Raw genomic sequence first — 24,617 nt, 5'->3', positions numbered from 1 at the left:
CCCACTTATGAGTGAGAATATGTGGTGTTTGGTTTTCTGTTCTTGTGTTAGTTTGCTGAGAATGATGGCTTCCAGCTTCATCCATGTCCCTCAAAGGACATGAACTCATTCTTTTTTATGGCTGCATAGAATTCCATGGCGTATACGTGCCATATTTTCTTTATCCAATCTATCATTGATGGGCATTTGGGTTGGTTCCAAGTTTTTGCTACTGTAAATAGTGCTGCAATAAACATATGTGTGCATGTGTCTTTAGGGTAGAATGACTTATAATACTTTGGGTAAATATCCAGTAATGGAATTGCTGGGTCAAATGGTATTTCTGGTTCTAGATCAAGAAAGATACATAAATTATATTTTAAAATTGAAAACAAACTAAACGCCAAACAGAGAAATGGTATGTGAATTGTGAGATATGCACTGGATAGAATGTTATATAGCCCCTAAAAATCATATGTATAAAGAAATAAGAAATCATAATGATATGATGTAAAGTAAAAGCAGAAAGATAAAAATGTAAATACATAATTATAAGAAATCTTGGCATAGAAAAAAAGACAGAGAAGAAATATAAGAAAATAGTAACCATAATTACTTTGGATAGTGGAAGAATGAAAGTTATTTTCTTCCTTCCACTTTTTCTTGTTTTCTAAATTTCTCTTAATGAATATATGCTGCTTTTATAAAGGAAAAAAATATACACCAAAGAAAAAATGAAACAGAATTTTAAATCCTAATATCCAATGGGAGTCATCATTCAATTAAACTAGAAAAGTTGATTAAACAAGTTGTTCCTATTGAAAGAGTATGTTTGTTCATGTAATTATGCAGCTTCTGGAAATACCAGACTTGGAAAGTGCAGAGACAATACTCCACAGTAGTAAAAGCAAGCTCCTTCCTTTCCCCATAATACACACAGTTTCCAAAAATGAATAAGATTGATGGAAACAGGCCTACGAGAGCTTCAGAGATTTAAGCAAAGTTTATCAATGTGCAGGAAAGTATAAGGTAGAACGCTGCACAAAAAGCTTATAGTCAAGTACAATTTAAAATCTAAAAGGGTCAGGGAAATATCCCAACTAAATGAAGGGTAATTGCACTGAAGCATCTGATCTCAGACTGTTCTAATGCAAAATGTTAAGTTTAGAAGATGTTGGAGAAGTAAAAAAGTTAAGAAGTGATACAGACTCTATTTGTTAATAATGACACAAAGAAGGGGTGGTAGCACCCTGGAAGAACGAACAGAGAATCCTCGGCTTTTTAAAATATTTATATGTGAAAAACTATGCTTATCATTTTATTTTATTTTTTAATAATTTTAACTTTTGTTTTAGATTCAGGGGATACATGTGCAGGATTGTTACATGGGAAAATTGTGTGATGCTGAGGTTTAGGATACAGATGATCCTACCACTCAGGTAGTGAGCATAGTACTCGATAGGTAGTTTTCCAATCCCTGTCCTGCTCCCCTTCTCCTTTCTCTAGTAGTTCACAATGTTTATTGTTCCCATCTTTATATTCATGTGTACTCAATAACTAGCCCCCAGTTATAAGTGAGAACATGTGGTATTTGGTTTTCTGTTCCTGTGTTAATTTACTTAGGATAATACCCTACAGCAGCATCCATGTTGCTGCAGAGAACATGATTTTGTTCTTCTTTATGGCTATGTGGTACTCCTTGGTGTATATATACCACATTTTCTTCATCCAGTCCATTATTGATGGGCATTTAGGAAGATTCCATGTCTTTACTATTGTGAACAGCACTGCAATGAGCATATGTGTGCATGTGTCTTTATGGTAGAATGATTTATTTTCCATTGGGTGTATACCCACTAATGAAATTGCTGGGTCAAATAGTAGTCCTGTTCTAGGTTCTTTGAGAAATATCCACACTGCTTTCCACAGTGGCTGAGTAATTTACATTCCCACCAATGGTGTATAGATGGTTACCATTTTGGATTAAACGGAATTCCTTTCCTCGAGTGTCTTTTTTTTTTTAATCTAAAAAAAAACAAAAAACAAAAAAAACGCCCAGGCTGGAGTGCAAATGGCACGATCTTGGCCCACTGCAACCTCCCCCTCTGGGTTCAAATGATTCTCCTGCCTCATCCTCCTGAGTAGCTGGGATTACCAGTGCCTGACACCATGCCCAGCTAATTTTTGTATTTTTGGTAGAGATGGGGTTTCACCATGTTGGTCAGGCTGGTCTCGAACTCCTGACCTCAGGTTATCCACCTTCTCAGCCTCCCAAAGTTCTGGGATTACAGGCATGAGCCACCACACCTGGCCATTGAGTGTCTTTTAAAATCAGACATAAAATATAAGTATAAACAGACAGATATGGGTAGAGACATGGCTTCAATTAGAGGCTCACAAACCTGTCTGTACATTAGACTCATCTTGGAAACTTTAAGAAACACCAAGGCCTCATCTCCAAGACCCTTGTTTAATTGCTCTGGGCTGTAAATGGGATGTGGGTATTTTTTAACTCCCCCAAGTGATTCTAATATGATGTCCAGTTTGAGGAGCATGGGATTAGGTGACCTCTGCAGGAACTTTCAGGATCCCTCTCACTTGCCCCTCATCTGCACAGTTGCTCCCATGGTAGCCAGGAATAGTTAGTATGACTTGAGGAAACATCCTCTTATGAAACATTTAAGTATGCATTGGTACTCGCAGACTCGCCAACAGTATCTTGTAGCCTAGGGCTGAGAATGTGCACTTCTCGTGCAGCAGTCACGTTAACTTCTACAATAAGGAATCATGCCACCGCTACTTACTTTTAAAACAAAAGTCATCAAAAGATTTTACCAAAAGCTAAAAGAACACCCATTTCTTAAGCACTTTCACATATTACAACAGTTTGCAAAGGCAGAAGATTTGTCCTGATTTGAAAGGAATAGAGTAAGAAAACAAAAAAAAGTGAAATTGTAAAGGAAGGTTAAAAGGGAAGGGTTTGACTTCCATAATTATATCGTGGCTGAAGTTTACATTATAATTCACTTGGTGCTAAGAATGTTAATGAGTAATGCTCCAGGCACTGAAAGTGTGGATGTATGTGTGTATTTGCATATGTATATTAACATATAGGTAAACTACATATATATTACATAATGATGTTTATATTTCTATGATTATATACAAAGCCCTTCAAACATAAAATAAATAGAGAAGACTTGATCAGACCACAAAGTCCACACTTGACACATTGTATCATGAATGGATAGAACTCTAATGTAGATTCTTACCTGCCATGAAACCCTGGGCTAGTCATCCCTTTGGGGCCTTAATCTCCTCATCTTTAAAATTGGGGCACTATTACCCACACCTTAGGGTTTTATGAGACTTAAGTGTAGGAGCACTGGGGCGAACACATAGTAGTTGCTCAATAAACGTGTTGAATCTGAATGTAGCCACCCACCTTCCTGGCTCCTGATCACAGGAGAAGGGGTACCTGAAGCCCAGAAGGAAAATCAACTGCCCAAAGTCACACAGTAATCACTTACAAAGACCCAGATTTCCTGGCTGCTACTTTCATCCCACCTTCTTCCCTTTAGGGTCCTCCTCTCCAAAGCCGACTATGCCCTGCCTCCTTCCAGGACATGCCAATGGCTCCTGCCCTAGTTTGAAGACCTTAAGTCCAAGACCTTCTGCCAGGAATACACAAGCGAAGCCACGAGCACCTGGCAGTGCCCAACCCAATGTGACACCCACCCCAGTAACACCTGGACTCCCAGGGCCCTGATCCCCTCCAGCCATTTTACTTTATTCCTGAATTGTGGCCCACAGATGCCAAGGATAGGGCCAAAACACTTTTAAAATATTTTATCTTAATATTGCCATGGGCTTAATTATGCATTTACTGTCTTATACCTGCTTCCCTGGAAGCAGATCCTGAGATGAGTATCCACATGCAAGTGGTTTGTTAAGAAAGTATTTCTAGGAGAAACTGGGAAGGGAGATGAGAAGCAACACAGGAAAGGGAAAGAAACCAAGCAAGAACATGATTGCAGGCAAGTCCTGTCCTCAGCCCAAGCTTGAGGGGCACTCAGGAGTGCAAATTACACCTCAGAGTTGGTCCAACCTGAGGCAGGGGAGCTGCTGTTTCACGTGCCTGCCCCAATTGGTCACCGGGTCCAACATCCCAAGGGCCATGCCACGAAGAAAGTGGCAGGTGCAAGCTCTTAGAAGTAATATACGTGGGTGCTTGGGGATGAGTACAGGAAGACAGGGAGATCTGGGCAGAACCCCAACATTATCCTCCATAACCACCAACTCCACAGGACTCAACACTCCTTGTACTAGTTCAGATCTAAGCCAATTTATTTCCCCAGTATCTCAAAATCCAAAAAGTGAAAAGCCAGTCTCCATAGCCTGAGCACATTCTACAGAAACCACCATCCTATGCACTGGAATTGGCTAATGATGGGATTTAGCAAAATTTAACAGAACAAGCCCGTCTTGTAGGTTGCCCTCTCTGCAAGGACATTTGTTACAGCTTAGTTTGAAAATTCAACAGATACTGTGGTAGGCTCAAGGGACACAAACACCATCAAGAGAGAGGACCCCTACCCTAGGGGAGCTCAAGGTTGTGGGTAATCTCTCAAATGGACATTTTTGCCTGATTTTTCACTGAATCCCAAAAAATACTCCGTTCCATTCTCAATTCAACTTTACAGGATCAGCGACAATGCTTTTCAAAACATCACACCATATTGAGTTATAAAGACATACTATCTCACAAGGAATTAACAAAAAGCTAAATAAAACCACAAGAAAGTACACTAACACTATTTCAAATGATAATGATAATGATAGCCACCATGTGTGGGAGACATATAGTCATCAAATTTCTGAATATCTAAATTACTGGATTAATCTCATGGCCTCTAAATAGAGGCCCCAACATCTATCACAATCCAGGTATTTTGACTGGTAATTTGAGAGACAATAAAAGATATGCTAGAGTTATTAGTTCAAATTCACTATGCAAGTGTATTTACTTTTAACACACTTTATATGAGATGAGACTTCAAAGTAATGAGACTGATGATTAGATGTTCCTTGGGAAAGGAACGTATTAACATCAGATCTAATACCTAGTCAGAACTTTCAGACTTGAGAAAGTCAAGATATGCAGCAGTACTACCCAAAACCACACACACTCTGTCTTCTAAAGAGCCTTTTAAAGAAGTAACAAGACTACATGGAGAATGCTAACAACACACAAGACACTGGACCAAGCGTTTTACAGAACTCCTTTAACCTTCACAGCAACTCCATCCATGGGAGAGAACCCATTATAACCCCACCTTACAGAGGAGAAATCCAATGCTTACAGAGATTAAAAACTTTCCCAAGACCACAGAATTATTCAGAGAAGGACAAAACTCATATTTAAGTCTCTCAGTGCAAAATGCATACTTTTAACACCACACTGTGGTGGCAACGATTCAAAACCCGTTAACCTGGAATTGAACCATGGGGGTCCAGGCACCTTTATGGCTTATCCATGTCACACCAGGATCACACTTTCCAAGGCTCTGTCTCTAAAACTATGGTTTTAGATTGAGATCATTTTTCTTCACTGTCCTTTTTATATCATTTTCTAAAACAAGTCAAAAGAAAAACTGTAGGTATTCATTATGTAATTAGTAATCAGTCAATATTTTAGTTATAGAGATTACTTCAATATCACCATGGATTTCCTAGGCTACCTAGCCCCTCTTGATATCTTTAGCATTTTCCCTCACATATGGCTAATTCATTTTATGATTTTCTCTTTAAAAATTACATTCTTCACAGTACACAAATGATTCAAAATCATTGCCTGATGTGATTGACTGCCAGATTTAAGTACATCATTAAAATTTACTTTGCCACATGTTATCATTAGCAAAAAAATAAGGAGGTGGACAGTGAAAAAGAGAGTAAGAAATTATGGAAAGAAGTTTTAAAATTACCTCTGCTAAGTTTTCTGGAGGTGTTTTTGCTGTCATTTTGCTGTCAAACACAAACACATGTGTTTTTAAAGCATTTCTGATTCTAGTACTGTTCCCAAAAATACTTTTTCTTCATCGATGGATGAATATAAAAGCAATGAAAAATTTGTACTATGGTAGGTGGCTCATCTAAATTCCACTATCAAGTGAATACAAAATTCTTATCACTATCACTTGATACAGTAACGTGTCAGAAGTCTCTCTACAATATTCCCCAGAAATTACCAAATTAAATAATTCACACACTCATGAAACATCTGCCACATACAAAACCCCACAGGCACCAATTCTAAATAGTATTGGATCTAGAAATGGAAAGTGACAAAGAGGTGTCTGTGTTCCACAAAAGGTACTCCAAAGGAATCTGAAGTCAAAGTTGAGTGGGTAGCAGAAGCATTTGCTAAACATAAAAGAAAGCCATGAAGATAAAATGGAATTAAAGTTCAATTTTTAATAAAGGGCAAAAAGAATCATATATCTAATTAAAAGAGAATGTCACCAATTGTCAAGAGCTGTTTCAGGGTCCTAGAAGTTTTCAGAATAACCCAAAGAACGTATGTCTTACTTGCTGTCGATGAGCACTTCAGACTGCCGATTATTCACTTGATTATCACTCTTGTGGCGAAACTGAAAAATCAAAGTGTTTGTGAGAAAATACATTACAAGGTACTTTGTCAGCCCAAATAAGCACACTGGCAATACTTTGAGTTCATCCACTTAAACAGTGCTGTCATTGGTCTAAGATGACACTGTTTGGGCTTACTGTGAACCCAGCTCTACATGTTCTAAATCTAAATCAAAACGCTTCTCGCTACATTACACTCTGGATGTCACCAATGAAACAACAAGGCTAGCCACGTACTCTTCCAATCTCCGCACATGTTTAGTTGCTTCTAAGAAGACAATATGCTCTCTACTGTACCTTATAGTCCCAGAGAAAACCATGTATTAATTTTGATGTCTTTAACAAGGAATGGGGCTTCCATTTCTCTCCCATGTGTACTCAATGCTTTATTAGAACATCATTCTTTCTGTTTTATGGATTTCTTTGAAGTCAAGAAGTTATTTGTAACAACATGAATTTTTATTCTCCAGAAATTCTAATTGTTAACAGTGATCTTATGAAGTACTGAGCATTTAAAACAAAAATTAGAATCCAATACTGAAACACATTTGGTGCAGATTTGTGATTTATGTCCAAATGGTTGTATTTCTTATTGTATACTCCAGTAATGTAAGTATCTTACATAGCTTGAAAGAATCTATTAAGAGCTCTCTACTATGCTCATAAATTAGCAGTCATTCAGGTAAGTCTTTCTATGTGAAATGTCATGATCAGGTAGTAGCAGTAGGCTGTAAGAGAAACAAAGGTAATATAGAGAAAATGGTAATACCATTAGTAATAGGCTATAATACAGTTATTTCAGTAAATTAGCCTACATGCACAGATGAATGAGGTAGTCTGTTCAGGAGACAGAAACTTTGATTTCATAGATTTTAATCATCAGAATGTTTTCTTTTTTTCTTAAATACAAAATGTTGTGTCAAAATCACAAAATATAAAATGCTTCAACCAGCTCTTTTCCTTTTTCTACAGCATTCCTAAATCCATCCCAATCTTTCTATTATGCTATGCCCAGTGCAAACTCAGAATGGCAGGTATAAGTTAATAGATATTACCAGTAAAAATAAGAAAACAAAGTTATTTAGCATTTGTTAACAGAAAAATAGTTTATAATATTGGTAAAGGAGTAAATTAAGTCACATCACCCATTGACATGAAAACTTCTATCAGTAGAACAAGAGAAATGGAAACATTATTTGATCTGAGTGCATAATTTGGAGGGGTTGCTGAATATTCTCTCCTCCACCATATCTACATGGCATTCTTCTCCAGTCTGCCCTGTGCCATGAAAAGCTGGGCTCTGTGGTCGTTGCCCTCTGACTTGTGGTAAGATTTGGCCAACAGACAGTACTGGCAGAAGATTCGAGGGTCAGAGAAGAGTGAAATGAGGGAATTTATCCCCTGGCTTTCTTCTAGCTGGGTTAGCAATGGCTGCTTCCACAGATAGCCCCAGCTGCTACAAACAGGCCTCAACTACATCTACAGGTCTGGTCACTGCTTCCTTCCTTTGCCTCTTTAGGTCTAGTAGTATTGCCTCCCATGTTGCTGTCATAGCTGCTTTTCCTTGACCACACCCTTTGTAAATGATCCCTTCATTATTAAACTCTCCAATCCACCCAATTTCAGGGTGACTTCTGTGTTTTGCCAAGACCCTGACTGGTGAAGGTGTCCAGTTAATGAACTGGCACATAACATCACAAAAGTGAAGGCACATTCAAGCATTAACTGCAATGGAATCAAAAGGAGACTTTTTGTTTAGTCATGTAAATCTCCTAAATTGACCAGCTCAACATCACAGAAAAAGACCAGTCAGCTCATCCCCTAAAAGCTGAGCAGTTCACTCTCTGGGAGATACAACCACTTCTACTTCTGCTCAGGTTTTACCAAGAGGACTTGATATTGGAGTAGATGGAGCCTGGAAGGATTAGAAACGGTAGTTTCAAGCCCAGCCTGACTATTATTGACAATTTCTCCTCTAGAAATAAATATGAAGTCTTAGAGGGGAACTTCCACAGGAAAGAAAGTGAGTAGAGGGCTACATTCACTATGTACTCCCTGTGAGCCAGGTTCTATACCTGATGCTTTACCAATATCATCTCATTCTGTCTTCCCAACAGTGCTGGTGTCATTGGCCATGTTATATAGAAAAGGAAAGGTTTGAGAAGTTAAGTCATTTGCCTCGTGTCAAACTGTCAGTACATAGTAAAGTAAAGTGAAGTGGTAGGGTAGTAAGGTGTCTTTCTCCAAAGCCAATATACTTTCTACTCTACCACTTATTCCTCTATGAAGTGTGACTATAATGAAGACCTTTAAGGCCAATATGTAGGAACTCATACATCTAAATGAGTACCATTTCCCTGAAAAATCAGATAACATGGAAAAACCACACATTTACTCCAAAGATGCCATTGCTCAAATGATTGTTGAAATTTCCTCTCTTAGAATTACCTCTGGAGCTCATAGCCCGTTCTTCAAAATGTTCTCTATCCTTTGAGAATCGAGTTCTATGTCCTTTGAAAAGACATAATGAGATGTCTTATGTTTTGAAATATAAGAAAGCCACTCTTAGAAAGCATGTCTGGTTGATAAGGTTTTTGATTAGGCTGAGAAGTAGCATTTGTTTCCAAAGCTGTGAAGCCATTAAGTCATAAAACTACCTTGTACACTGACCTTCAGAAGACAATTCTATAAGAAGAGCTCCCAAAGTACCTTGAACAATGGCAGCCTCACAGGAATCAGTAAACTCCAGGAACATTCGAAGCTAACCACTTTAATGTGATATTACTCATCAGTGTGGATGGATCCTATGTGTTTGTTAAAAATCCGGGGCCAGGCACAGTGGCTCATGCCTGTAATCCCAGGACTTTGGGAGGCCAAGGCAGGCAGATCACGAGGTCAGATTGAGACCATCTTGGCTAACACGGTGAAACCCCATCTCTACTAAAAATACAAAAAATTAGCCAGATGTAGTAGTGTGTGCCTGTAGTCCCAGCTACTCAGGAGGCTGAGGCAGAAGAATTGCTTGAACCCAGGAGGCAGAGGTTGCAGTGAGCCAAGGTCGCACCACTGCACTCCAGCTTGGGTGACAGAGCGAGACTCCGTCTCAAAAAAAAAAAAAAAAAATTTAAAATTTAAAAAAAAAAAATCCAACATAGTGAAACCCCATCTCTGCTAAAACACAAAAAATTAGCCAGGCGTGGCAGCGTATGCCTGTAGTCCCAGCTACTCAGGAGGCTGAAGCAGGAGAATTGCTTGAACCTGCGAGGCAGAAGGTGCAGTGAGCTGAGATCATGCCACTGCACTCCAGCCTGGGTAACAGAGTGAGACTCTGTTTCAAAAAAAAAAAAAAAAAACTAACCTCAAAGGTTATAGTCAAAATGTGAACCATGAAATAGGCTAGAAATTTCATTAAGAAATGAAGAGTGTATCCTGTGTATTCTTTAAAAAATGATATATGAAGACAAGTACATTATTTGTGTGTATGTGTGCTATTTTAAAATGACTTGCATCAAATTGTTGATTTATCAAAAAATTATATGTAAGATAACTATGAGGAAACATCACATAAACCAACTTGATAAGTACAAATCTTCCCATATGTCTTTACCATACTCAACTACTCTTAGCAGGAGTGGGTTCCCACTTTCTCCATAATGTCTTCCCTAATTCTCTTTCACACATCCCACCTCTGTTATCAATCTAGCTACTGAAGGTCATCTTCCTTCCTCAAAGAACCAAAGCACTTTGGTTCTTTTAAATTATGAATTTCACACCATTTTTATCTCATATTATTGTTATTCATGTACATGACCCATCTCCCTCTATTGAATGTTAAGCTTTTTTTAACTTCAGTTTCTGTGTCTCTTTCATTTTTGCATTATCCATATAGCTTAGCACAGAGGGGTGTGGTGAGTAAGTGCCAGTGTTCTGAAGCCGGATTACTTGAGATAGACTATTACAGACTAAAACAACCATGAAAAAGTATATCTGTTAAGCCAATAATAAAGATAAAATGGAATCACAAAAAAAAAATTCTCAGTTAATCTAAAAGTAGGCAGAGAAAAATAGAACAAAGAGCCAATGGGGCATATAGAAAGCAACAGCAAGATGATAGATGGCCTAATCATAATGATAATTATATTAAACATAAATGGGTTAAATATTCCAATTGAAAGGTAGAGATTTTCAGATTTTATTAAAAATTATTACCCTACTATATATGCTGTCTAAAAGAAAACCATTTTAAAGATACAGATAGGTTAAAAATAGGCAACAGGAAATATAGGTGTGAGCTCAGAGGAGTGACTTGGGCTAGGAATATAAACCTGTAACTCATTGGCTTAGACAGTTATTGAGGGGGCACATGTAATCACTCAGGATGAAAATATAATTTGTCTGGATTTAGAATGTTTGGTTTTCCCAAGACTGTGTTTTGTCTTTGACTGAGAATTACTTCCTTTGGGTTATGCAGACTTTAAAACTATCTATTGCCTTATACCTGACTTATTTACATTAGTTTCCTGACTTTTGAAGCTACAGTTGACCCTCGAACAACATAAATTTGAACTGCACAGGTCCACTTATACACAGATTTTTTTTTTCTCTAAAGGCTACATTGAGTGTGCCTGCTCTCCTGCTTCCCCTTCCTCTGCTTCTGCAACCCCTGAGACAGTAAAACCAATCACTCCTCTTCCTCTTCCTCCTCAGCCTACTAAAGATGAAGATGACAAGAATGAAAACCTTTATGGTGATCCACTTCCACTTAATGAATAGCATATATATTTTCTTTTCCTTATAATTTTCTTAATAACATTTTCTTTTCTCTAGTTTACTTTATTGTAAGAATACAGTGCATAATAAATATATAAAATATGTGTTAATCAACTGTTTATGTTATCGATAAGGCTTCTGGCCAACAATAGGCTATTAGTAAAGATTTTGAGGGAGTCAAAAGTTATACACGAATTTTTGACTGCACAGGGAATTGGTGTCCCTAACCCCCACATCATTCAAGGGTCAACTATATTTGACTTTGTAACTCCTAATGTAACGACAAGCATGTATGAGAATACCTAATATTTACCAACTCTCACAACTTAAACAAAGACATGTGATGAAGAATAAGTAACACTTCACTGAGTGAATGCAGGTTGATTTCTAATTCTGCTCTTCCACAAATTGGTCATATTATTAGCAAATCATTAGCTCTTTCTAGGCTTTCGTTTTCTCATCTATAAAAGAAGAAAGTGAATCTAGTTATTGAAACCCTCTTGCTTTTAAACAGGCTCTGGTTCTATGGTACCTGTATTAATCATCAAACAAATAGCAAAATAGCTTTATATGATATTGACCAAAATAACTTCATTCAAAATTTCAAATGTATCTTCATTATCTATTTCTGAGAAGCCATAACTGAAATTGAGACCTCAAGAATGCTCAAGAGCAAATACTCACATAGTCATCTGTGGCATCTTTGACAGCTGTCATAGTTATCACCAAGACCAAAGGCACAATGGTGGTAAACCAGGTCAAGGAGGAGATTTCTGGAATTAGCTGAAACAAACATTCCAAATAGTTTAGGGCTTTTAAAGTTAGAAAATATATCTTCCAAATTGTGTCATTTAATTTTATAAGACTTAGCAGAAATTAATGGGGTTATATTGACTTATTTTTACAAATGAAGATTGACTTTCAATAATTTAAGTGTTTGTATTTGGTTATAAGACACATAAAGTAGAAGTATTATTGAACTTGTTTTCAAACTACCTAACCGAAAACTGAAATTTTTATAGCAAGGGAGAAGCTTCTTGAAATCTTTCACAGATGATCACCTTCTCCAATATGTTAAATTTCACCCATCTTTTTCAGCTTTTCATCTCAACTTTTAACAATTTTACTAACTACTCTTTTTACCAATTCCCAAAGAGAGATTATTTGAACATCTGCCTTGCACCAGACACTGTGCCAGGTACTTTCCATTTATTATGTCATTTAATCCTCGGAAAAGTTCACTGAGTTAGATTCTTACTAGCATTGCTTTTGTATAATCCCAGAAGGTTTGTATTCCACATAAATAGTACCCCCAGTACACAAGACAGAATACTACATTATGAATGGTGACCAGGAGTCAGGAAATGTTGCAGACCTGGGTATCATGTCCCCATTTTATAAATGAAGAATCTAAGAGATCATGCAACTGGGCCAAGATCACATACTGTTAAAATTTGAAACTAGGTCTCTTGGACTCCAAGGCCTATTCCCTTGTGCCTATACATCCAAAGCCACCCACATAAGAGAGACACAGTGACATAAATCTCTTAGACAAGTGGTTTCAAATGGGATTCATTTTGGAGCTGCTTCAGGGCCATCAGGCAGGAAAGGATGGGGTAGAGATGGTCAGCGGCTAAAGATCAGGCCCCATCAAAACAACTCTAAATCAATTTTATACAGTAGCTTCTACATAAGACTTTTTTTTAAAAAAAACTCAAAAGCCTCTGATGTAGCAGCAAAAATATTGAGCTTGGTGTCAGAAAAGCTAAATTCTAGTCCTAGTTCATCATCAACTCACAGTGAAAGCCTTACCACCTAATCTCTCTGGGTCTAAGTTCTTCATCAATAAAGAAAGGAGAGGTTAGACTGAACCATCCCAAAGTTCCCTTCTATATATAAAATTCTATGAAGAAGAGCCTTTGGCCACAAATGAAAAAGCCATTAGAGAAATGAATTCAAAATTCTGGAATGGTGTGAAGTGTTACTTGAAGAAACCAAAAACGATTTCATGGGGAGAGGTGGGAGGAGAAATCTTGGGCTCTAAGCTTTCTTCAATAAATAGTAAGGTGTTTATTCATTATTGGCTTTTGTTTTCCTGATCAGCACCCAGTTCTTCTAAATATACTCCTATTTCTTAGGGAAACATCATATCCCCTCACTTTCTGTCCACATAATTTTAGGAAACTGATTCTACCACGGATCCAGGGTTTGGCATATGATCTTGGTTAAGCCAATTACTGAATCAAACTCTTGAGCCACAGTAACAGGTTTAGGAATGAAGATATAGCTCCAATCAGAACTAATCTCAAGACTTTTGCTGGAGCAACAGAAAAAGTAATTCCCTCATTCGTTCTCTCTCTCTCTCTCTCCGCTTCCCCCTCCCCTCCCTGCTCGCTCGCTCTCTCTCTCTCTCTCTCTCTCTCTCTCTCTCTCTGACTTGAGTTGGAACTAGGAAGCTGTCAGGGCCACCAAGTAGAAAGGGCCTACCTAAGAAAGGTCAATGTGTTAAAAAAAAAAAAAAAAAAAACAGAGAAGAGAAGCCACATCCTGATGAAACTGTGCCCATGAATCCAGTAATACTTGAAATGAGATACCCATGAATATATTCGTCTTTTGCTTAAACTAAGATTTCTGTCACTTAAAACATAAAGATTCTTAAATAGATATTCAATTAAAGAGAAAACAGTACTCAAATCTATTAATCTAATCCATCTTCTTACTTCTTAGCCATTCTCGACCTACCAGCTTGATCTGGTTAAAGTACGCTAACATAAATACTAGGTAAATAACTGGCTAACATGAATGATTTATGTGTGTGTACAGTATGTATGTGTATATATGTATGTAGTTTCCTTGATTTATATTTTTTCCTTCCCAAAATATCCATAAAATCTGAAATTTCATTTAAGGGCAAATTTTAGTCAGACGGGAGAAAAAGCAAAGGTTATTAACTACCAATTAACCATTCAAAACTGTAAAAGTAGTCACCCTACAGTGAAATAATATATAGCATCATCATGTCACTGTTCTTAAATGAAAATTAAATGTGCGAAATTAAGCTCCGCAACTTACTCAGTCTTAGCTAAGACTCTTTGCCTCAACTCTGGCAATCCCCACCCTGTAGATGTAAGAGGGAGATAAAGAAAGGAGGGAGGCTATGAACAGTAATTATTAGGCTCTGGTTTGGTTCAAATAAAGTGCAAGGCTGTGTTTTAAAGTGACCTCAGTGTTTAAAATGATGAATGTACTACTTTTTAACCATTCCTACCCCTCCCACGTTTGTAAAGAGAAACAGCAACAACAAGATTAAAAATCTGATAAAGGATGATTTTATCTAATCACAAACATTTAGCTAAGTAAATTGACCTACTTTTTAAAAGCATATGAATACTTTAAACAAACAGATAATAAAGAAATACAACCTAAATATTACCTGTAAAATCAGAAGGCAAAGAAAATAGGCATTTGCCACTCTTTGGAACTGTTCAAATAAATTAATTGGCAAGAAGGTGAGAATATTATATTTCGATGTGTGGATACGATTATCCTGAAAAAGAAATAGCATCATGTTAGTTTGGGGCAAGGCATTGCTCATTATCAGAAACAGCTCTAAAACCTACAAGCCTGAGCCAGAGTAAGAAAGATAAGCCAGTTATCTAGGAAATTTCAACTCTGTGTGACTCAAAGCCTTCATTTTCCCCAAGATGATACGCTCCTGATACTAGGTGAAATTACTGGTCCATGCCATAAACTCACCTGTGACAAAATATGTATCAAATGCAAAAGTCTACCCCTGAGATTTTTGAGTCAGGCACTCAACTATTTGGCAGTCACTGCTTGAGTACCTACTGTATGCAGGTACTGAGTTCCTTCCTGTTGGGGCTTGCAAGGCAGGAGGGAACTTCAGAAATCATCTGGTCCACCTTCCCAAAGCATGACCCCTTTAGCTACCTCTGACAAGGGGCTCCTAGGTCTTTCTTAGAAGGTCTCCTGTGATGGGAAACTGACTGCCTCACAAGGCAGCCTGTCCCCATTTCAGAATGGGAATTGCTAGAATGGTCCTTATTATGAGAAATTCAAATCTGCCTCCCTGTAACTTCTTTTTTTAATTTTAACAACTATTTTTTTTCCAATTTTATTTTAGGTTCAGGGGCATGTGTGCAGGATTGTCACATGAGAGAACTATGTGTCACTGAGGTTTGGTGTATGAATGATCCTGTCACCAGGTAAAGAGCATGTTAGAGTGGGTAGAGGGCTAGACATGAACAGGAGGGGAGCTCCTGGGAAAGGAAATCTCTGGGAAGGCTCACACCTGAGGGACCACCCAAAATTTGCATATTAATGCCATCTCTAATGCTTGTGGGGGTTGGGAGCACTTAATCATATGTGGGTAGGAGAGAGAGGAGGTAGCCATACAGAAAGAAACACCACGGAATGCCTCTTAAGACACCCCGATAATCATTCATTCTGCAGTTAAAATGTCAGAATGTCGTTAGCTACATGCTAATAAGAAGGGCAAAGGGGGCCAGGCACAATGGCTCACACCTGTAATCCCAGCATTTTGGGAGGTAGAGGTGGGTGGATCACCTGAGGTCAGGAGTTCGAGACCAGAATGGCCAACATGATAAAAATACAAAAATTAGCCAGGCATGGTGGTGTACGCCTGTAGTCCCAGCTACTCAGGAGGCTGAGGCAGGAGAATCACTTGAACCCAGGAGGCAGAGGTCACAGTGAGCCGGGATTGCACCACTGCACTCCAGCCTGGGTGATGGAGCAAGACTCCTCCAAAAAAAAAAAAAGGAAAAAGACGGGTAAAGGGGACATTACCAAGAGAAACCTGGCACCACAAGTACAAATTAGGACAGATAAGGAAATTAAAGAGATATGCGGGCCCAACAGGTATAGATTTGACCACTATACAACCTTTCTAGGATGGTAGCAATGAGCAGGGCCACCATCAGACAGGATTTGTATTGATCACCAGCCCACACATGCACATTAACCAACAGTAAGGGAGGGTCCCACAAGCCTAGGTGAGGAGTTAAGGCAGAAGCGGGAAAAACGAGGCAAAGGAGAAAGGTGGAGACTTGAGACAGGGGCAGTAATTTGCAGAAAAAGTCCAACATGATAAAGCTCCCTGCGCAGAACCTTTGGAACTGTTTTCGCACAGGATCATCCCACTCCTCCTTTGAGGTGTACCCATTTTTTCCTACAATAAGCTCTTTACACTATATTTCTTTTCAATAAAATTTTTCACTGTCTTCCTACTGTCTCTTGGTTGAAATCTTTCTTCCAAGTTAGACAAGAGCTGGGACATCCACTCTCCCTGGTAACAAGCATTAGTACCCAGTAGGTAGTTTTTCAACCATTACCCCCACCCTTCCACTCTCCTCACTCTAGTAATCCCCAGTGTCTATTGCTGCCGTATACGTCCATGAGTACCCATTGTTTAACCCCACTCATAAGTGAGAACTTGCAGTCTTTGGTTTTGTGATCCTGTGTTAATTCACTTCAGATAATGGCCTCCAGCCACACCCATGCTGCTGCAAAAGACATGTTTCATTCTTTTTTTATGCCTGTGTAGTATTGCATGGTGTATAGGTACCACGTTTTCTTTATCCAGTCCACCATTGATGGGCATCTAGGTTGACTCCATGTCTTTGCTATTGTAAATAATGCTGTAATGAACATACAAGTGCATGTGTCTTTATGGTAGAATGATTTATTTTCCATTGGGTGTATACCCAGTAATTGGATTGCTGGGTCAAATACTAGTTCTGTTTTAGGTTCTTTGAGGAATCACCACACTATTTTCCATAATGGCCAAACTTATTTACACTCCTATCAACAGTGTATAAGCATTCCTTTTTCTCTGCAACCTCACCAACATCTGTTATTTTATTTTATTTTATTTTATTTTACTTTTTAATAATGGCCATTCTGACTGGTGTGAGATAGTATCTCATTGTGGTTTTGATTTGCATTTCTTTAATGATTAGTGATATTTAGCATTTTTTCATATATTTGTTGGCCACATGTATGTCTTCTTTTGAGACGTGTCTTCTTGCCACATAGCAAATTCCATTCCTGGGGTCACCTAGACCAAGTCTAAGGCCTTTCTATGTTGATAACCTTCAAATACTTGCAAACCACTCATAGGACTCCCATAAATACTTATGCTGACTTGGACATTCCCAAACCTTTCAACTATTCTCCATGATTTATTTTACAGGCATTTCTTCCCAGTCAGGCTCTTCTGGATCCATCCCAGCTTCTCTGCATCTCTCTTAAAACATGATGCCCAGAACCAAACACAACTGCAGAGCAGCCTCAACAAGTCTATGTATGGTAAGGACTTTGATGTTCTGTGTTCTGAACTATTATATTGACATGTCCAAAGATTTCATTGGCATTCTGGCAATTGTGTCTCACTATGTCTTCATATTAAGTTTTAATCAACAAGAATTCCTAGATCTTTGCTACATAAATCACTATTAAATCATGTTTCCCTTCCTATACATTTATAGTTGGTTTTTAAAATATTTCTGTATAACATCTTTCATATTTCCTATTACACCAGCCTAATGAAAAAAAAATTAATCTTGAGTGTACTATCTAAAGCATTAGATATTCCTCCCAGCTTTGTGTCATCAGAAAATTTCAAACACATGCCTTTTATATATTCTTCTAAAGCTGTAGGCAAATACACATTTTTTAAAAAGGCTAAATGTACCAAAAACATATTAAATATGTTTTATTTAACCATTTGTAAAGTCATATAACTATATTCTTTGAGGCTTAATTCTATCCTATCCACGAAAATAACATGAGAAATTTGGGGTGACAAATATTACTGAAATTCAGAATCAACATGCCCAGAATAATATTTTTTGAATTAGGTTAGTTTGGGGTAACTTGTTTTAGGTGAACCTACCCTGGTTCCTAGCCATCACTCCTATCTGTTTTTTTAAAATCCAGTCGTCTGTTAAATGACCATTTTTAACATTTGATATGGTTTGGCTGTGTCCCTACCCAAATCTCATCTTGAATTATAGTTCCCATAATCCACACATGTCATAGGAGGGACCCGATGGGAGGTAACTGAATCATTAGGGTGGTTACCCCGATGCTGTTATTCTCACAATAGTGAGTGAGTTCTCACGAGATCTGATGGTTTTATAAGGGGCTTTCCCCTCTTTCGCTCAGCACTTCTCCTTGCTGCCTCCATGTGAAGAAGGACGTGTTTGCTTCCCCTTCCAACATGACTCTAAGATTCCTTAGGCCTCCCCAGTCACGCTGAACTGTGAATCAATTGAACCTTTTTTCTTTATAAGTTACCCAGTCTCAGGTATGTCTTTATTAGCAGCATGAAAACAGACTAATACAACATTTGTCAGGAATCAAGGTGTCCAGTTTTGTGCTACAAGTTGTGGGAAAATAAGAAGAGATGTCAAGAAAAGAGTTTCCAGCTTAGTTGGTCTGATGCGCACTGATGTACTGAAAACTGTTCTGAAAGCTAATAATGATGGTATTGTAGTACGTTAACTACTCAAGAAGTTAACACACTGCAAAATAGGGTGTGGGTACTGTCAATCATATGTTTCTCTAAAGAAAGGACTTGGAGAAAAGAATGGAGAAGATTAAAGCTAAGGAGAAAATACAGTTAAATAAGGAGGTCATATTCCTAATTCTGTTTTATATTTTCCTTCTAACTTAAAACTAAAATAGAGGTTAGCCTAGCATCTTGCCAAAAGGACATATACAATGTCTATAACCATCAAAACCACGGTAGGAATTATAAAGAAACTCTCCTACAAAACTGAGTTCCATATAGGTAAAGAGTTAATTCTGTGGGATAAAGTAATAATGCCAAACAGAAATTATGACAATATTCTCCTATTTGCTTAGCTTGACATATAGCAATGATTGTTTTTGTTCTGTTGTAACTTAGTCACAGATGATGCAAACCCTCACAGCTTTGAATGGGAACAAGGAACAAGGGCTCCCCCTCCTGGAATATCTCTGGGCCAGTCTACTTTTCTTTGTTTTTCAACCAAAAGCAAAACATGCTTCCATTTCCACTGTCCTGTCCAAGCATATGAGTACTGTATTGGTAAGACCTTAAATCAGGCACATTAATATTTAGTCATTTCATAGGCTATGGGCCTACAGTCCAATCTGAGTCCAATTCATTTCATAATAAGGCACAGAAAGATCTTCACCACTATCCTTTCAGAAGTACTTTCCCACCATGAATGACTAGAAACTTCCCAATCCAGAAGAAGAGGAGGAGACTCCACGAAGCCTCTTTGGTGCCGATAAAAGCCAAACTAGAGGCCATGGCATTAGCTTGTTAGTGAGGAGGAAGGTTCATAGATTCCACGATGAAGTAGGCTTGGGCTCACAGTCACAGGTGATGCCAGACCAGGGCATGATCCCACATAGTGGGAAAATGCCTCCCCGTAAATGAACGTGAGGAAGCACCTGTTCCCTGTGGAAAATGTGCTTCCACAAGGGAGAAGGGCAAAGATGAGCTGAGGCCCATTATTCCTTCAAGATTGGCCCATCCAGTCAATGATTTCATCTCACATGTGGCAGAGTGGGTAACGGAGTTGGGAGAGAAGTGTCACACCAGTAGAGAACCCTCCACCTGGAAGGCAACGTCATTGCTTCTCTAAAATATTTTAATGCAAAGGCCCTTAGGTGGGCAAAAGGTGGTACACTTGGGGATCTAGAAGAGGGCCTACGAGGCGGGACTGCACAGGTCAGCACAAACAGGCTAGATGGAGTAGTTCCTCAGAATACATACTAAGGATTTTAGTCCTTATTATCAAGACCAAAAGAGTCTTTATTATAAAGACTAATAAAGACCAAAATCATAAGTGAAGGGGGAATTACTGAAATGTCTTAAGCAAAGAAGTAACTTGTTGAGATTTTTATTTTAAAATATCACCCTAGCTAAGTGGAGAACAAATCAGTGGTGACACAAGAGCAGATATGAAAAGAGCAATGAGGAGGTCTTTGAATTAGTCCAGGTGAGAGATGATGCACAGCTTGGATCAGGGTGGTGGCAGAAGGAACGATCATGAATAGTAATAATAATTGACATTTGTCAAGCTCTTACTGTGTGTGCTGTTCTAAGAGTTTTACATTTTATAGCTCATCTTATCCTCACATCATCCTTATGAAGTAGGTACTATTATTTCCATTCTGTAGAAGGGAAATCCAAGGTTCAGAGAGATTAAGTAACTTACACAAGGTGATACAGCTTGTAAGTGGTGGCAGAGCCAGGATTTGGATCTAGTAATAGACATTCTGCTCCAGAGCCTACACTCTTCACCGCTGTGCTGCCCCAGTTCATTGCAAAGCAGTTATCTCTTCTGCTTTCAGAGTAATCTGCCCTTGCTCTCTCTTGCAGTCTGCATTTCAAGCCTGCTGCCACTTTCTTACCAAAGAAAATTCAGTATATTTACCTTTTCTTCTCTAGTCAAGCCCTTCAGGCACAGCCCTTGTTCTATTGCCTGATGCATGCTTACAGCTTCCTTGGATTCTCTTTCAGTTCCCCTCAAGAGTGATTCTCTTGGCCCCTAACAAAGCTCAATGCAGACAAATAGTATGCATAACTACTCCCTTACTTTAGCTTTCAACCCAAGCACAATGGCCAAAGTCCTTTGTATTTCCAACATTTACTACTTGGTGGGGGGCGGGGGCGGGAGCGAAGGTGGGGAATAAAGTAAAGAAAATGAAGTAAAAATGACAAAATTTTCAGAGATGGGCTACCAAATAAAATATTAATAAAATGGGAAGTATTATTTTTTCTAGAGATCCTCATTATACATACAAAGTAAGTGTATTGCTTAAGTAAACAAAGCAAATAGAAAATAACTAACTCTGTTATATTAACAAACATTTGGAGCATTTGGGAGATTGCCTCAATTTTCTACTGGCAAAATGGAACTAACAACATTTCTCACATATTTATAGAACTATCATGGAAATGAGAGCATAGATGTAAAAGCATTTCTGCTAAATTGAAAGAATTATGCAAATATAGCATTTTTGTGAGCGACCCCCAAATAATTCAACTGTATCAATAAATGCAATGTACTAGTCAGGATAACCGGCTATGCTACAGTAATAACTCCAAAATCTTCACGGCTTAACCCAGTAAGAGTTTATTTATTGTTCATGCTACTTGCCCAACATGAGTCTGCTCATCAGATACTCATAATGGACCACCCACCATCTTCAATGCTTCAAGGTATATTACCAGAGGAAAAAGAAGGTCTGAAGAGTCCCACTCTCATATGTAATGCTTCAACCCAAATGCTCACAATTTATTGGTCAAAAGAGTCACCATGTTGTCCAAAAGACAGAAAGTTTCCAAAAGACAGTTTTGGACAGAAAGCTAGAAACATTAATGGATGTCACTAATGGCTATTGCAACCAGTAATAGACGCTAACCTAGTATCTTGAGAGTAAGAGACGCATCTACTACCAAATATACCAAAAACCAATCTCAGCACTTTAAATTCAGTCCTGTTAATGACATATGTAACATTCATTTGACTATTTCCTCTCCCCATCAGCTAAACAATGTGCCAAGTTCCTTAGTCCCTTGAACTGTATAGATTCATCTCCCATCCATAATTCCAGGGTCAAATTAGCTTAAGGCAAGTACACGGCCCACCCTCCTAATTACAATTTGGAATTCAGACACTGGCACATAAACTACGTCAATTCTGAAATTTGCTGATAATGTAAGCTTTCTCTTTCCTATTGCATTCCAATCTGGAAACAAGTAGCCCTACAGATTACTAACAGCAACTTGGGGCTATGAGTGGGGAGGCTGCCAAGAACAAACTGCACTAAAAATTCAGGGCCAAGAAATGCAGAGAAAGAAACTAGACCAAGCCTCTCCCGAGACTAGCCCTATCTCTGGACTTTTCAGTTATATGATCTGTTCATTCAACTCAAACTAAGTCAATTTGAGTTGGTTTTTCTTTTACTCTCAACCAACCAAACACTAGGTAAGAGCATTCATAATATATGCAAGATCAGTTTGCTTCTTAAATAATAGCTTACTTGTATCTCTATGTTTGTCTTAAAGAATGCATCCCAGAAGGCTTAAACCCAAATGAGCTCAGTAGTTGTCCAGGGACACTGCCTACGTCTATGAGTCCCACAAGCCCCAGGAGCTTTTGCAATGAGTACCACAGTTTCCTCACTATCAAATCATCATCCCACATCTGATGAGACATTTGTACATCATAACAACTATAAAAAGTAACTTTCCAGAGCTTGAAGGGGAAAACATCTAGCTTTTCTTGCCACAAAAGGAGGCAGATACAGTATTTTTATGGTACGATCCAGATTCCAGAGACAGAAATAATCCTGACTAATAAGGGAGAGATTATCTCTAAGCCATAAAATAAAAAACAAAAAGGGATTGTGTCCACAAACTACTGGCATAAAAGAGGAAGTAGCCAAAAGGCATTTGTACCACTCAGAAAATATGTGAATCACCCATGTTTATGCAAAGATCTCAAAAGAATGCCTGTATGGGACCTGGAGATTAGACATCTGGTACCTCACCGATACCAGGAAGAACCCCTGGAGGCTCCTCAGTATCAGCTGACTGTTGCCTAGTGCAGAGTCCACAGCTTTCCAGGATAGGGGCAATGGAAAGACAACAGTGCTCTTCTATGAACTCTGCTGAGGAAGCCTCAACCACAGAAGAGGCTTTGCAGAGAGTGTCAATCAATAATGACTACACTCATCATCACCACCACCACCACCATCATCTTAACGTTCTCCTGAGTCTGGGCTCCCAGACTTGAGCAGAAAACGTGTATGAGGAAGGAAAGAGCAGAGGACACATATCCCCCAACACTCATTCATTCATTCAACTAATTTTTGTTAAAGTCTTTCTGTATGTCAGGCAATAATGTTATTGAGCCAGGGCTATAGACATGACTAAGCAAAGACCCTCCCCTCATTGAGTAAGTTTGTATGTTAGTTGTGGAGAGAGAGGCAGGAACAAGCAGACAATAAACTTGTAAACTGATGACACAATTTAAGGAGGTGATCATCAAATGCTATGACAAAAATAATGAACAATAGAGCAGGAGCACCTTGCCTGCCAAGACTCCCTCAGGAAGCCTTCTTGCTTGATTTTCCAGGTTAATGCAGTATCAAGATTACCCTACTTGGTGAGACCAGTGGGAATACGTGTCCCGTAGAGGGTGCTCGCTTCCTGGGTGCCCAAAAGAATCCTTTGGGCTATCAAAAATAAAAAAGAACTTCATGTATATTTTAACTAAAAATGTTAATGTTACTAATGTTTAATTACTATAGATAAAATATGTGTATGTGTATATATATACCTATAGCAAAGACAATACATATTATAGTAAAAATAATATATAGTACACACATGCATATGTGTATACACATGTATATAAATATTAATAGTACAATGTATGCATTGTCTATATGTATACACACATATAGATTAATTTCTTTTTTTTAAATTTTTTATCGAAACAGGGTCTTGCTATGTTGCCCAGGCTGATCTCGAACTCCTGGCCTCAAGAGATCCTCCCGCCTCGGCCTCTCAAAGCACTGGGATTACAGGTATGAGCCACCACATTCAGTCAGATTTAATTTACTTTTACAAGTGAGGAACATGCTCAAAACCTTTGAACACTGTGGACTAAACACTGTTATGGACAAAGGAGCTCATCTGTGCCTCCACCTTTTAGAACATGTTTCACCAAGACTTGGGCACAGAATGGAGAACATATGACTTTCTATGTCATGGCTTCTCTGGGTCATACAGTGACACCAGATAATGGTGTTGCCTCCTTCCATCTCCAGGTTCTATGCTGAACACTGTAAGTACATCATCTCAGGCAGTCCTCAAAAAAATCCAATGAGCTGTGACTATTTCAGCATCATTTTACAGATGAGGAAACTGAGGTTTAGAACAGTTGTAGGGTTGCCTAAAAGCAAGTCTTGTACAATCCTGTGTTGTCCCAAATGGTGTTCCATGAGAAACAAGTCAGAAACTAGGAAGTCTCTAGACTGCCTTTTGGTTAATGGACTTACTGGCCCTCATCTGACATCCTTCACTCTGGTGAAGAACAGAACCTCTCTAAACTAAATCACAGGGAAGGGCTCACATTAATTCAATCAGTCGGAGCAGTCACTTCCAG

At 38.5% G+C, this 24,617-nt stretch overlaps 1 protein-coding gene across 4 annotated transcripts in view; it reads right to left on the bottom strand.

The window, feature by feature from the left end:
• The window catches only part of LOC105490532 (ATPase phospholipid transporting 8B4 (putative)), a 276,940-nt gene that overhangs the window by 196,106 nt on the left and 56,217 nt on the right, over positions 1–24,617 (bottom strand). For all 4 annotated transcript variants that reach the window (XM_024795544.2, XM_011756284.2, XM_011756282.2 and 1 more), the window contains 3 exons: positions 14,834–14,947; positions 12,085–12,183; positions 6,571–6,632 (listed from right to left, as the gene is read on the bottom strand). In XM_024795544.2, the coding sequence (XP_024651312.2) occupies positions 6,571–6,632; positions 12,085–12,183; positions 14,834–14,947 (275 nt within the window). The remainder of the gene's footprint in view (positions 1–6,570; positions 6,633–12,084; positions 12,184–14,833; positions 14,948–24,617) is intronic.

Source organism: Macaca nemestrina, chromosome 7, assembly GCF_043159975.1.
Source record: "Macaca nemestrina isolate mMacNem1 chromosome 7, mMacNem.hap1, whole genome shotgun sequence".
Lineage (NCBI taxonomy): Eukaryota > Metazoa > Chordata > Mammalia > Primates > Cercopithecidae > Macaca > Macaca nemestrina.
This window is presented reverse-complemented; position numbering and strand designations above follow the sequence as displayed.